This window comes from Ptychodera flava, chromosome 7, assembly GCF_041260155.1.
Source record: "Ptychodera flava strain L36383 chromosome 7, AS_Pfla_20210202, whole genome shotgun sequence".
Lineage (NCBI taxonomy): Eukaryota > Metazoa > Hemichordata > Enteropneusta > Ptychoderidae > Ptychodera > Ptychodera flava.
In genome coordinates, this window is record NC_091934.1 from 36,019,810 (window position 1) to 36,034,195 (window position 14,386).

Consider the following 14,386-nt stretch of genomic DNA (forward strand, 5'->3'; position numbering starts at 1 on the left):
TGTTTGATAATGTCCACATGCCGACTGCTATGTTCAAGTGAGGACCTCGCATTCTGTACAAGCTGACGACAATCAAATCAGTAGTTTGTGTCGGTGTTAGTCACAAAGTGTTGAGATGGTCGGGGGTCATATTCACACTGGATCAAATTTTCAATAACCCAATTAATTTCATATTCCAAGTTCTATAGACCTCTTTTATGGAAAGGATATCAGTTTCCATCACAAATATTTCTACAGAAAGAAAATGTAATTGCCCTTTACAGTTGCATGCTTGGCACAATTATGCTATCCAAATTTACATGTGAAAACCAGTTTGATTTATCAATTATTCCACTTACTGACTTTTTTTTGAAATTATCCTTGTCAAGATATAGGCAACCCATTTCTACATTATGATGGCCTTGCGATATGTGGCGTGTATGGCATTGTGTATCTGTAAAATTTATGGGTTTGAGAAAGGCCAACATGAATCGCCCTTTGGAAAATATATGCATGGAATAACGAATGTACAGAAATACATACCAAGGCTGTATATTACACTGATTAAATGATTTTAACAGCAAGTGCATGTCACAAAATTTTAATGAGGTCAATTTCACTTTGATGGTCTGGTTTTGTGTTATCAGAAATATTTATGAACTTTAAAGTTTGATGATTGGTGTTTCTTAAACAGGAACCGGCATGAAACAAAATACCATGTAGGAAATTGCTTCAGGTGATATGTCAGTAGATCAATCTCTAGCCGAGACTTTTACTTTAGCGTACTTTGTAAATAACAAATGGTTAAAATCAAGGCTTGTGTTGCCACTTCTGTGGGTTTTGTAATGTAAGACCTGTAGTATTAAGTGTTAAGTGTTGCTGTATAAATGACACCTTGGAGCTGTGACTGATTGGATGAAGGATTTGCATGCAAAGCCAGGCCTGTTTCTAGTCAGTGCTCAACAACCATAAGAGCCATACTGACTAAATGTTGCTCTAAGGTTCCTTGTTTGGTGTAGTTTTGAGCATTTTTGTCTAAAACCTGAAAGTGATACATTTATTCATTCACAAATTACGGAATTTACAGTTTTAGCTCCTATTACAGAAATACGCCAACAATTTTACACATTGGTGAAGAGAGTTTTGAATGTAATATTCCTTGAAAATATCAATTAAACCTTTGAGCGCCAAAGTCTATTTTTTGTCCCCTACATAAAATAAACCCCTGTCAATTTTTCTCAGATTTTTGCCAAAATTTTGAGAAAAAACTGTAGCCAATGAAATGTGATGTCCATTTGGTCCAAAATTATCAAAAAATTTCAGAAAAATTCTTAAAAATTTGTAAAATTTTGCACTAAAATTTTGGCGGGAGAAAATTACAGCGCTCAAAGGGTTAAAGTTTAATCACTGAAATAAAATGTCAGATGATTCATCTGGCCATAAATCTGTGAACAGGACTTTCTGCTTCTTGTGTGGTGGAACCTTTGACCTCAGTAAAATCTCATGGATATGTATATGAAGAATACTTCATCAAAGAAAATATGTTGAATATTCCAGAAATATCCTAGGAATGGACAATTGTTGGGATTTGTTGATTTAACATAACATCTTTATATGACATCACTGTGTATGCTAACTTTATACATTTAAATGTTAAATTCAAATTATTCATTGTGTGGTTGTCCAAGTGAAAACTAATTTCTGTTGACCTTTCAAGATATTATTAAGTCATTTCAATCAATCCCATCAGGCCTTTTTGCCCCTTGAAATGAGTACACATTTTGTTATTTTACTTTGTTGCACTTTGCCAAGTATTTTATTTGATTCACAGTGCATCCACCAGTGTGCTGTGTTTTGCTGATTTCACAGTGTTCATCTTCAGTTAAGTTGAGAGTAAGACAATATTGATGGTCAGTCACACTCCTAAAATAGAATTATTTCCAACAGCATATCTATTTTTTGCCCTGAAACTTATTTTTACACAAGACAGATGTAGAAAGAAAATGAGCAGAATGCAGTTTGTCATTGCCAGTTGCGAATGGTTTGTGAATCTGATCTTTAGTGCTCAGTGGCAAGCCGTGTCACCTGAAGAGGAAATTGATGAGTGTGTATGGTGCCACGCTGACTTGCTTTAATACGTGTGCACAGCAATGGCTACCTAGGGAAGTCAGCTTTATTGCAGTCAAGATGCATCTCGCAGTACTAGTTGGCACTATTTATACGGGCCTGTCTCAAAATTTAATGCGTTTATATTTGGATATATTGACACCGCAGGTTACTGGTCATTAACTTGGGGCTGCAACCAAATTAGAATTGCCCTACTTGTAAATTTTTACCAGAGGGTCTGCTGTCAGTTTTATGAGTATGAGTGACGACTTTGAAAACCTGTAATATGGCCGCATCAGTGTTTACAAGGAGATTGACGCAGGTTAGCAAGTGGCGTCTAGAAAGGGTCAAATGTAATTATTAAAGGCAATTTGGTGTCTCTGTTTTTTATGGATTAGTGCTTGATAATGTCCACCAATAGAAATGCTGTGACAGATATTGCCAACAGTTATGGATGTAAATTGTCATTTAGGTGAGAGTGCTGATGCACCGGTAGCGCTCAATGGCAGAGCCAGCAGGTGTTGTATCACTGTGAATTACAAAGAGTAACATGATAGTGCCATTTCAAAGCTGACCATCATTCCTTCTGTGTACAGACTTGGCCAGAGTTGTCCTCCATAAAACGTTTGACTCTTCCATTGAACAATTGTTGGATATTTGTGAAGCCGACTCCTGTTTTTGTTTTGCCACCAATAAAATATATTCATTGTTATGTGGCAGTCATGGAAAAACTGTGGATTTATTTGTCTATCTCAATAGTAGTTGTTGTACATTACCCCAATAGAGAGGTTGTAAACCATGTATTTATGTGTATGCTTTTTGATACTCTGATCGTAACTTAGAATTGCACATATACATGTATGTATGATAGATAAACTAGGTAAGTTCGTGATAAAGTATGATTCAATGTAAAACCTTGAAGTTTTGAAGTGCTGATGTGGAAAAGCCAGAAACCCATAAAGTAAGATTGAATAGCTTGTTGTTCTCACCGTAGATCAAAACAAAATAACTAAATAAGCAAAAAATGACATTGGTACTATTGTAGGCCATCTTTAAGTCATTATGTGGCATGTTGAATCAGTAAAAGTGTTCATTCACAGGAAAGCTAATGAGTTGGTATTGACATTCATTGATGTGGTTGGAATCAAGCTTCACTGACCAGCTGTCAGCTTTCTGAGGTTAAGGCTGCTATATGATGTGTTGAGGTTTCATGACAGGTTAAATAGTTGAGATTTACAAATCAGGTACAGTACATGTATGTGTCCATTTTTCACATCAGCTTCCCAAGCAGTATATTACATTTATGCATTATACAAGTACACGTACATGTACTTCATATGGGCAGGATTTTTCAACCTTTTATATGTGATCATCTGTCCTAGTATTCATCTTTCAGTAAGCAATTATTTATCCAAACCTCATCTTCAGTAGGAATACCTTCCATTCTATATAATAGTTGCATCTGTGTCATTCTTTCATTATGATCAAGAAATTCTGTGGAGAAAAGAAAGCTATGAGCTATCATGTGGGCAGGATGGTGCACTGTTCTCTTGCTGCATTTAAGTAGAGTATACATAATTAAAAAGACAGTACAATGGCTTGGCAGATTCACTTTAATCTATGTATACACACAGGGTTGAGAATACAAACATGACTTTTCTATTTGTGTACTGGCTATGTGACTGTTGTCCAAATGACCAAGACACAGCCATTAAAGTGTACCAGTACAAGTCCTTTCACTCAGTCATCGTTGATTGACTTTAATCATAGCACTATCAACTTTGTTGCTTTCAACTTGAGCTATATTTTTGTACATATGCTTTAAACTAAGAAAATTGGAAGGAACAAATTTGTTGATTTGCAAAATTTACTTTGTCGTTGACGAAATTTTCACTACGAACATGTTAACAGGGTGATAGATTACATGAAACTTGCCAACAGTTCTAGCATTCAATTCATCCAATTCGCCCTTGACTTTTTTGATATCAACTCACTCTAATGTCACATGTTCCATGCACGTTTTCTTTGAAGAGACTTTAAATGAAGATCCTACATGTAGTCACAAATATAGCAACATCGAAACATGAACTCAATATCAGAAACAGGTCAAGCCAACGATGTTCTCTGTCATGTAGACATCCTTTGCATAATGCTTGTACAGTATTCAAGCATCACTTTAATTGCAAATTCAGCCCCTTTTCAAGACAGTACTGGGATATGTACCAGTATTTATGTGATGTGATCTCCAGTGAGAACTAGTGTCTCAACAGGATTTGGTAATGTCACGTCAAGCTTGACTCTTTGACAGTTACAGGGATATTTTGCCTGTTACGTAGATGTTTCTACAAGTTTTGGGAAATCCACGTGTGAGTGGAAGCATAGAGTATTCATTGCACGCACTTGTCACTTGTGAACCATTCATCAAGCCATTGTGAAATGCCATTCATCTATTTTTTTGTACGTGTCATCTAATTTGTTATGCATATACAGGGTCAAAGGTCAGACAGACACATACATGTGCTGTGCAGTAGGGGCTTTTGGATCAGGGATCATGTATGTGAACGTTTTCTGAAAGCTGAATAGTGAGTTGCTAAATGCAAACACCTGTGAATGTAAGATACAGTGAATATCAGGACATTCTTCATAAATTTACATGGAGTGTGAATGAAGAACTTTTGTTTTCTATTTTTTCATGTTTCGGAATATGAGTGTGCTTTTAGGGGGGCCTCCTACCTTTCTTGTACCATACTCTTTTATGTTATATATCACTTAGCTTATGTTCATCACTTTATTTCTATAATTGAATCCTTATGCCAGTATGCTATACATATAACTACATTATATACATGTAGCAACACCACCGATGATTGGGCAATTAATTTCTTATTTGTCATCCATACTTACATGTATACGTGAACATGGTTAAGTATCTTTAAATCTTTAAACTCAGTACTAGTATTGCATCATCCAAATTTACCATCTATTTCATATAAATCTGGACAGTAATTTTGAAAGGAAGTTTTCTGTAGAAAAGTTAATAATGAACTTTGTTCAACATTTTCTCTCTAAATAAAGCACTTTGACATTGAAAAATTCTAGCTGGGACAGTTTTGATGTATATTCTGTTGTGTAAGCACCGCAGTTGAAGAGAAAGACTACCATTACGGTGATGAAGTAGAAATGACGGAGTAGAGGTCAGACACCTAGAATTCATCACAGCAAAATGAAAGCACAGCAGAGATCAAGCCTAAATACCCGGCACTGTTTACAGAAATGGCTTGACTATAAATTTTTATGATGGAATTACGTTTGTGATCTGGAGAGGTGCCTTTGAAAGTCAGTGTAGGATAGAAGAGATATAATAAAAATGTTTCGTATTCTGCAACAGAAATCAAGCGGAACTGTCTTCTATGGTTAGTTTAGATAATTTCAATATTTATAATTATCATTTCATGTGTATTTGTCTTTCTAATTTACTTCCTAAAGCCAATTTTTTATCTGCTTTTCACTCTTGTTTCAGCAATGGCAATATGACCTCTGTGTTTGTTAGATCTGCAGAACTCAATATTAAATATGACACACTCGTATTATGATGTCATAGTTTTGATTTGCTTTTTGTGACTCTGTCATAAGGATTTTTTGAGAAAATTGTTTTTGATCAAATTCGTATTTCAAAGAGTCTATTACATAATTTGTAGCATTTTGGAGATGGAAATTTGTATGTTTGACTTCAAGGAAGATTACAAATTGTGATAGACAAACAAATACATAGAAATATTTGTCTCTGTGGTCGGTGTGCAATTGTTCAGTGTGAATATCTCTTCCAGTATATTAGTTACATACCCAGGTGTTGTAACAGTTGTTCAAGTCTTGACCAATACTGATGGGAATAACATCTTGTGATCTATAGCTAATACATTAACTATTGTAATCACAGTTAATTCCATTGTAAATAATTGAAGGATTTCCAGTTCTAGTTTGTGTTTGCTGAAAGTGTTTGTGTTGCAAGGAGTAATAAATCAACTTCGACTGATGAAAAAGGTACATGGTTTCAAATACTGGAAAGAGACCCTGTAATTGTGTATCAAATATTGGAAAGATACATTGTATCAAATGGTATTGGAAATAAACACTTTATCAAAGGATGGAAAGATACACTGTATCAAACATTGGAGAGAGACATTGTAATTTTGTATCAAACATTAGAAAGACACACTGTATCAAACAATGGAAAGATACACTGTAGCAAACATTGGAACAATATATTGTATCAAAATTGAAAGATATTGTATCAAACAAAAATTAGAAAGAGACATTGTATCAAACATTGGAAAGATACAGCATATAAAATGTTAATAGAAAGACACACTGTATCAAACAATGGAAAGATACACTGCAGCATACATTGGAACAATATATTGTATCAAAATTGAAAGATATTGTATCAAACAAAAATTAGAAAGAGACATTGTATCAAACATTGGAAAGATACAGCATATAAAATGTTAATAGAAAGACACACTGAATCAAATATAGGAAAGAAGAAACAATGGAGAAAGAACATTTAATAACTTATTTGGTGATCAAATTCGGCGATCACTTTGCAAAGTCATGGAGATTTTGAATTATGAATATTCTTTGGTTTCGTGATTGTAAGTCGTAATGTTCAAGCTGTTGCCCCACAGAAAAGCAGATTTTCTCAATACACTTTTTACCAGTGTGGTCATTGAGTTTCGTAATTTGTTGGAACTTTTTTCCAGAGGGAAATGAATCCATGATAATTTACGATACCAGGTAGAGTTAGACAACAGTTTGTGTTTCAAGGAATGCCAAGGACATGGGCAACTCTTGTAAGGTCTGTGACAAAACGACAGTTTCATAAAGTGTGATGCTGTCACTCTTTGATATATTGATCCTCTGACTAATACCCTTATCATACTGTAGCAGTAAGTGACATCAGCATATGAGTCCATAATGCTGTTACTCCAGTAGGAGTTGCAGATGGTCCCCAAGGGGGTTCGGGCAGGATTATTTTGATAAGATTGCCATCACTTATGCTATGCATCAGTCTATTAAAATGACAGCTTGGTTATATTTCACTGTAATTTTAGATTAGATCTAGACCGGCATGGAATTCATAATTTTAGAGGTAAGAAGTATCACACATGAGAGTTGCCGATCTGGGTAATAAAAAAATGTTGATATTCAGTGAGATGAATTATTTTCAATTTGTCAACCTTTCCTCAAGTAATCATAGCATTAACTTGATATTGAAGCCAGTAGCTTCAATACCAAATGAAAGCTAGCGGAAATACATGCTTTTGGATTTAGAAAAATTGACAAAAAATTAAGGTATGGGTGGGCATCATGGAAAGAAAAGGCAGAAATGCCTAAGTACTCGCTTGTGAAACTTAAACATTTTGAAACAATTCTGGTTCAAAATAATCTACAAATACACAAAATAAGCATAATTGACAATTTTTACCGTCAAAATGTAAGAATGCAGAATTGTAAATTTTTCATATACCAAATACAAAAGATGTACAAGAGAGGGTAAGGTATCTGCGCTCTCTGGTGGTTCCCTGATAATATATCCATATGGTGTGCACATACCAAGCTGGACTACAATAAAGCATCACATAATAGATGTTGTATTTATAACATATTTTCATTGGTGTTTGGTATCTTCTTTTGATAATCAAGTCATTCAAGCCCTAATGAGTGTGAAATCAATTAAAGTAGTAGATTAGATCTGGGTTTGTTAATACTTGTCTCCAGGCATGGACAGTTGTCACTCACAGTGCTAGGCTATCAGTCCCTTCTCTGTGGGTGGAGCTGACTCACTGAACTACTTACTCAATTAGCAAGGCATTTTTCTCGCCATAGCAGGGAGTTTCTAAATTTTGTCGTCATGAATACAACTCATTTATAGTTCATTGTTATAAATTAATTTTTTTGGATTTTGAAGTATTTGCTATATCTCTGAATTTGTGTGCAAGTTTAAATACAAATTCTTTTTTCATTCAGTCACCTTTTGATGTTGCTCTTTAAAACTATCTTCAAGCAGAAATTTATAAAATTATTTGAAAGTTATGCATAATTTTGAATTGTAAAAGTTTGATGAGCAATTTATTATTCATGGAAAATTATTCTGAACCTTCAAAAGTGTTTCAAAGTTGAATTATTAATCTATCGATTAAACATCCATTATTGATACAAAGGTTCCATTAAAATTTTATAGGGGGTATTTTGAAAATTCATAATCCATATTATACTTTTGTTGAATGTTATCTGAAGTTTGCACGGAACATTAAAGTAACCAACGTATTGCTTCAGTTGTCTTGCTCTTGCAAGTTCAGTGATGTCAGGTATGGTCTTTGCATGCATTATTTGAGTTTACATTGATTCAGCAAGTTTCCAAGGATGATAACAATCAGTCTTTGCGCAAAAATTTTGGGAGCGGTGACTTCCTGTAGCGGGGCCTCTTGTAATGTTATTATTAAGTAGTTAATGTAGTGTATATTGATAAGGCCGAATTGCAGCTCTCAGCTATCCCCTGGGTGTGGTTCTATGCTGATAAATTTACTCCCAGTGACCACCATGTGACCTGTTAAAGATTACTGTGAAAAAACCTTCCTCAGTGACGTAGCGGGGTCCAACTGTTGTCTATTTCGCGTTCAGTCATTGATGAAGCGTGTTGTGTAGTGTTACATATAGTGCTGATCAGCGTACAAGGTATGTGAGAATCTGTAACTGACTGTTAATGTTGCTGGAAATCTGTGTGTGCAATGGAAAGTATCATGGTGAGAAAATGGTGATGTCGAAGATGGACTGTTTCTAAGGAATGTTTCGACACACAACAATATGGCTGTTTTCTGGGTCACTTTAAGGTGTGTCTTCCCAGCCTCTCATTAAGTCCTTGATTCCAGAATTCTTTGTAAACCATAAAACATCAACATTTTTTCAAAGAAAATGTGTTGTCAATAGTTTGTGCATCTGTTTCTAGAAGGTCATTACTGAAATTTTCCACTTTCTCAGAGTTAACTTTATTTGGATGTCCGCTTTGCAATATAAACACTGGCTGAAAGTGGGTGTGGGGATTGAAGCATACCACATTCTGACGCAGTAATCATGTGTTATACAATCTCTAATGAAAGTGAAATCTTCGCATTCCTCCAAATGTATATATCTGTGATGTAACGAATCCATCGTACATGTACTTTTCTACTGCATCTTTTACTGAGACTATAAATTTGAACATGTATGAGTATCCATTTAACAGTCTTACTTGAAATACCCGCGACTTATCCAACAATGATAAAATGAAAAAAAAATATATGTACTCAGCAGAGTACTGACCACAATAGAAAGAAAACTGCTGCTGGTTTTGTTACTGTTTGTCATGTTTTCAGCCGTGCAAGTCGGTATCCACAGTTTTGAGTGAGCGGAGGTCAGATATGTATCGTGCAGAACTGTTGATTTTTTTGTTATTCTATAACGGAAATGACAATTTCTAAACTTAGCAAGTGTTTACATTAACTTGTTAGAAAGATCGTAAAGAGAGTTCATGGCTCAAGAATTTTTGTTGATGTTTTGCAGAATGGATAAAAGAGTCATTTGGTATAGCTATTTGAAATTCCTTAATGCTGACTTTGATTGTGCCTTTTTTTTAAGTCTTAAATGTTAGAGCTGGGATTGCAGGCCATAAGAGAGAAATTTCATACCAGAAAATCCCTTTCACATTTTCAAATGGGTGTTGAATATGCCTTTTTATGTGTTAGGATTTCCAAAGTTATCAGATGAAGGAAAGCAAAACAGTCCACTGTTTTGTTATAAAGTGCATGTATGTGAAACAATGGTACCAGTGTAGTGGTTATATCGCTAAAGAAATGTTATAAAAATAGACATAACATGAGACAGTCAATTTCAATTTAAAATCGCTAAACGATCGATCTAATAAATTTCCAATCCTAAAATGAACTCATGTAGTTTAATACCTACTTTATACATCCATTCCTGAAATGTGACTGTCCTTTGGTTCTGGTAGATAGGCCGACTGAGGTCAAGGTCAGGAAAAGTTGAAGTTCAACATGGATATACCGGTAGAATGGAGACTGTCAGTTCTATAGACTGAATAATCAAGTTATTTTATTATTGATAAGGCCATCGTGTATGGCCACAGTTACCAATTGTTAACTGCGTGTAATAGAAGGGTTAGTCTGTCAATGCTAAAGTCATAAGGACGACAAGTCAGGTTAATCCAGGTCTGTTTTTCTGGATTACAACTGTCACTTGCAGCTCTGCATGGGGAACATGTACCCAGGGATGGCTTTGTGTCAACTTTGCTGAAGGACAAAAAAAAAGTGATATGTACATGCTGTAAAATCTATTTTTTTCATTCTCTATCTGTGTCTTTCAACTCTCTTTTTTTCTCATATTTGTGGTCACTCTTTTTTTCTCACATTTGTGGTCACTATTTTAATTCTGAATTCCGGACTGATTAGTCTTATCTTCTTTTGTTCATTTCAGTATTTCCAAATGTGCCGGAAAGACCAGGATTACCATGTACAGGAGAAGACAGTAAGTGATCTATTAGAATTCCATTTTCAACATTTCCACAATGTATCTTATGTCTTTGTATATACAGACAACTTTCAGGGTAAAGATGTAGAAATTTTGCATGTTTTCACAGTGACGTGTCTCAACATTGATAAGAAAAAATTTTTAAAGTGTTTTTGCACTCTGACAGTATTTTTCAAAGCATATCAAATTGTGCTGATCACAAATGCAGTTGTGTTTCTTTCATTAATATGCATAAGTAAATATTCATCTGCATTTTTAGCAAAAACGATGAAAATAAAACCTGCTAGTGTTACAATGGAGTTTCCCAGAGAATATCAATACAATTGTTGCACAGAACAACGCTAATGACACTGGAATTCCGGCACCATTTATCTATTTTCCCAAACCTCCGCAAAAGCACTGTATTTCATGACTTAAAAACAAAATTTGACATCATCCCTTTACATGATGCAACAGAGTTCATCAGAGAGTACTGTTGCATTGTGGGAAGCACAGCATAATTTGACCGGGCGTACAGTGTTTGGAAATTGACGAAGCAGATCCAATAACAGTGTCTGTATCCACGTGAAATTTGAGAAATACCAGACATAGATGGTGGTATCTTCAAAACTGACATGTTTGACCGTAAATTTGTCTACCATGTGTGTTGTGTAGTTGTGAGCTATGTCAGCTTAACGCCTATGATCATGTTAAATACAATTGATACATCGAAACTCGACCAACGCTCAACATTATGATCTGTAATAAGATATGGCTCAAACGGCGTTCAGATGATGATAAAACATGAAATGTTGCTTTCTAATTTTATCAGTCGAGCAAGTTGACATTATATCAACACTGTTATATGGTGGCCAAGCGATAATACAGAGAAAGAAAGAAAGAAAGAATAAAATAAGTTAAGAAATAAAGAAACAAAGAAAACTTTGAGAACCCAAGCCACTAATTTTCCTGTCTTAGGGAGCCCTTTAGGATAAAAAATTAAAACATACCCCCTGGGGCAACCTTGATGTACTATAGCACTGTGGTGCCCCACTATTCTGCACACTTGCCAGAGAGCATTGGCAACTTCTACTCTGTTAAGGGTACATACACATACAATTATTATACTGGTGACATATTGGAGAGAATGTGGTCTCAAATCTGTCCTGTATTATATTTTGGGCTAAGTAAAACTTTAGTACGTTGGCCCAAATTCACCAGTGATTCTAGGCTTCAGAGAATGTGTAATAATATTTGACAACTTGCTTGTGACTTTCTCAACAGCTATAACACTGTAGCTGTCTTGAACGTAGACCCCAACATCCAGATGTGCTTTAGCAAATAGTCGTGTGAGAATTTGAAAAAAAATAATTTTACACGACCTTGATGGTTATGACATGTACTTATTTCATGTAATCTTTTACAGGGAATATGTACAGGCGTGGTGCCAGAAGATGGCGTAAATTATACAAGGTCAATGGCCATACCTTTGCTGCCAAGAGGTTCAGTAGGGTGAGTCACTTTTCACTATTTAACTTCTTTAAAAGGAAATCTTGTGGTACTTTTCTTGAAGCCCATGATCTTTAGCTTGTGTTTAAAATACAAACAGTCAAACAGTCTTTGACTGTAATGTTATCATTCACTTAAATTATTTACATACCGGTAAATATTTATTCTAAAATGTACAATTTCCTAATGCTGTTCTGGCACCACCAATCAACCAAGCTACCCACCCATCATGCAGTGAGTCCATCCTGTGACCCACCCACCCACTAACCAACCAGCCAACTGACCCACCCGTGAAGCAAGTCCATCTTGTCATCCATCTATCAACTAACCAACTTACACATCCATGCAGAGAATCAATCCTGGTATTCCAAAAGACTTTCCTTCACACTCTATCCATGGAGTCTCATACCAATCAATCAACTGCCAGCCTTCCATTCACATGATAATCCGCCTTCCCTTGTCTCACCATCCACCCACCAGTCTATCCATTTTTCCAAACAAATCCCTACAAATTCACTTACTGCCTTCCAAGTAAACAATCACACATCTATCTTATTGCCAATAAAATTATCACACCCAACCCGTACATGCCCGTGATATTGGACAGCCAGCCAATTAGTCATTGGATATACAGTCATGTTGCCAGTTAGCTAGATCAAGCAAGAAGGACAAACATCAACATACATTAGAGGCCACCAGATATCTTCATGCATTGATGCCCAGGTTGATCGATGATGGATAATGACTTATCAACAAACTGAAATAATTTACACATTTTTATGTCACCAAGTAAGCCATGATAGATCTTGAAATCAATGTATGACCTGAAAACCTATCGACAGAAGTCAGAGGTTACTGTGTTTTATTTTAGTCCAACTCATCTTCTCATTCACTAATGGTGTAAAGATGCAGACACATCAGTGAAACAAAAAAATGTTATGCCAAAATTATGGGGTTTGAAAGTTAACTTGACCTGTGTTGAAATAACTAAATCACTGGCTTCCCTGTTCTTTGACAGGCTGAAATCCTGTCACAACCACCCTACAGTTTATTAAACCCCATTGATTTCAATGAATATGGTTTATTCCATGTACAGGAAATGGGGGTGTATGATTAATCTTTGAGGGGGACATGGTGAAAGGTCTAATTATTCATTTGTTTATTCTTTTCATCCATCCTACAGAGAGCCACCTGCCACTACTGTTCAGACAGGATATGGGGGCTTGGAAGGCAAGGCTACAAATGCATAGAATGTAAATTATTGGTTCATAAGAAATGTCACAAGCTTGTCAAAGTGAAATGTGGAGATGTATTGGTAAGTGGAAGTCACCACTGTATATTCATTTTGTCATCACAGTGTATTTTGTGTCTCTCTGTCTGTCTCTGTCTCTATCTGTCTTTCTGTTTCTCTGTCCGTTTCTCTATGTCTGTCACTGTCTTTGCCTGTCTCCTTACTGCCTCAGTCTCTGTTTGTCTCTGCATTTGAATCCTCCTGCTTTCTGTCTTTGTCCTTGGCACTGTTTGTCTGTCTCTCTTTCTCTCTCTCTCTCCGTCTCTCTCTCTCTCTCTCTCTCTCTCTCTCTCTCCAACTTCAAGTGAATTTTTGAATGTAATTAGGTCATTCATTATTCATACATACTCTTCATGCGTAAAGTTTGATTAATGTCATCTGCTTTAAAGCCCTGCTGAATATTGAGTCACTGCAAACACTTAGCTGCCATAAATCCCGCTTTCTCAAAGTAGACATGATTACATCAAGGTTACCAGTGACAGATCACTGGCCACATTTGAATTCATTGTTGTGGTTAACCAATGGAATAATGTCACATGACTATCACATGATCTCAATAAGCCAATGGGATGTATAATGCACCTATGATACAATATAACATCGGCTAGTGATTTGTGGCCTATCAAAGTAACCGATAAAATATGGAAGTGATATTTGCACATAGATCATAATTTTGCCGACAATATTGAAAATTTTAAATGGGAACTGAAAGTGCGTTTTCTAAGTGTGTCCTGAGAAAATTCTTGTTTTTCATCTCTGCATAGGAGTCATCCAAGGGTGCCCACAATGGTGGATCCTGCAATTCACTGCCACTAGATTTGAAACAGAATGGTGAAAATGATGTGCCACAAAAAGAAGTAAGTAGGCGTGAATACTGTATACTGAATAGATTGTTCACTAGAAATCAGATGTTTGTTTGTTTGTTTTTTGTGACAGCCA

At 35.7% G+C, this 14,386-nt stretch overlaps 1 protein-coding gene across 1 annotated transcript in view; it reads left to right on the forward strand.

The window, feature by feature from the left end:
• Positions 1 to 14,386, forward strand: part of LOC139136468 (protein kinase C iota type-like) — an 88,548-nt gene that overhangs the window by 59,094 nt on the left and 15,068 nt on the right. The window contains exons 5-8 of the mRNA XM_070704193.1: positions 10,615 to 10,665; positions 12,074 to 12,159; positions 13,340 to 13,471; positions 14,212 to 14,357. Coding sequence (XP_070560294.1) covers positions 10,615 to 10,665; positions 12,074 to 12,159; positions 13,340 to 13,471; positions 14,212 to 14,357 — 415 coding nt within the window. The remainder of the gene's footprint in view (positions 1 to 10,614; positions 10,666 to 12,073; positions 12,160 to 13,339; positions 13,472 to 14,211; positions 14,358 to 14,386) is intronic.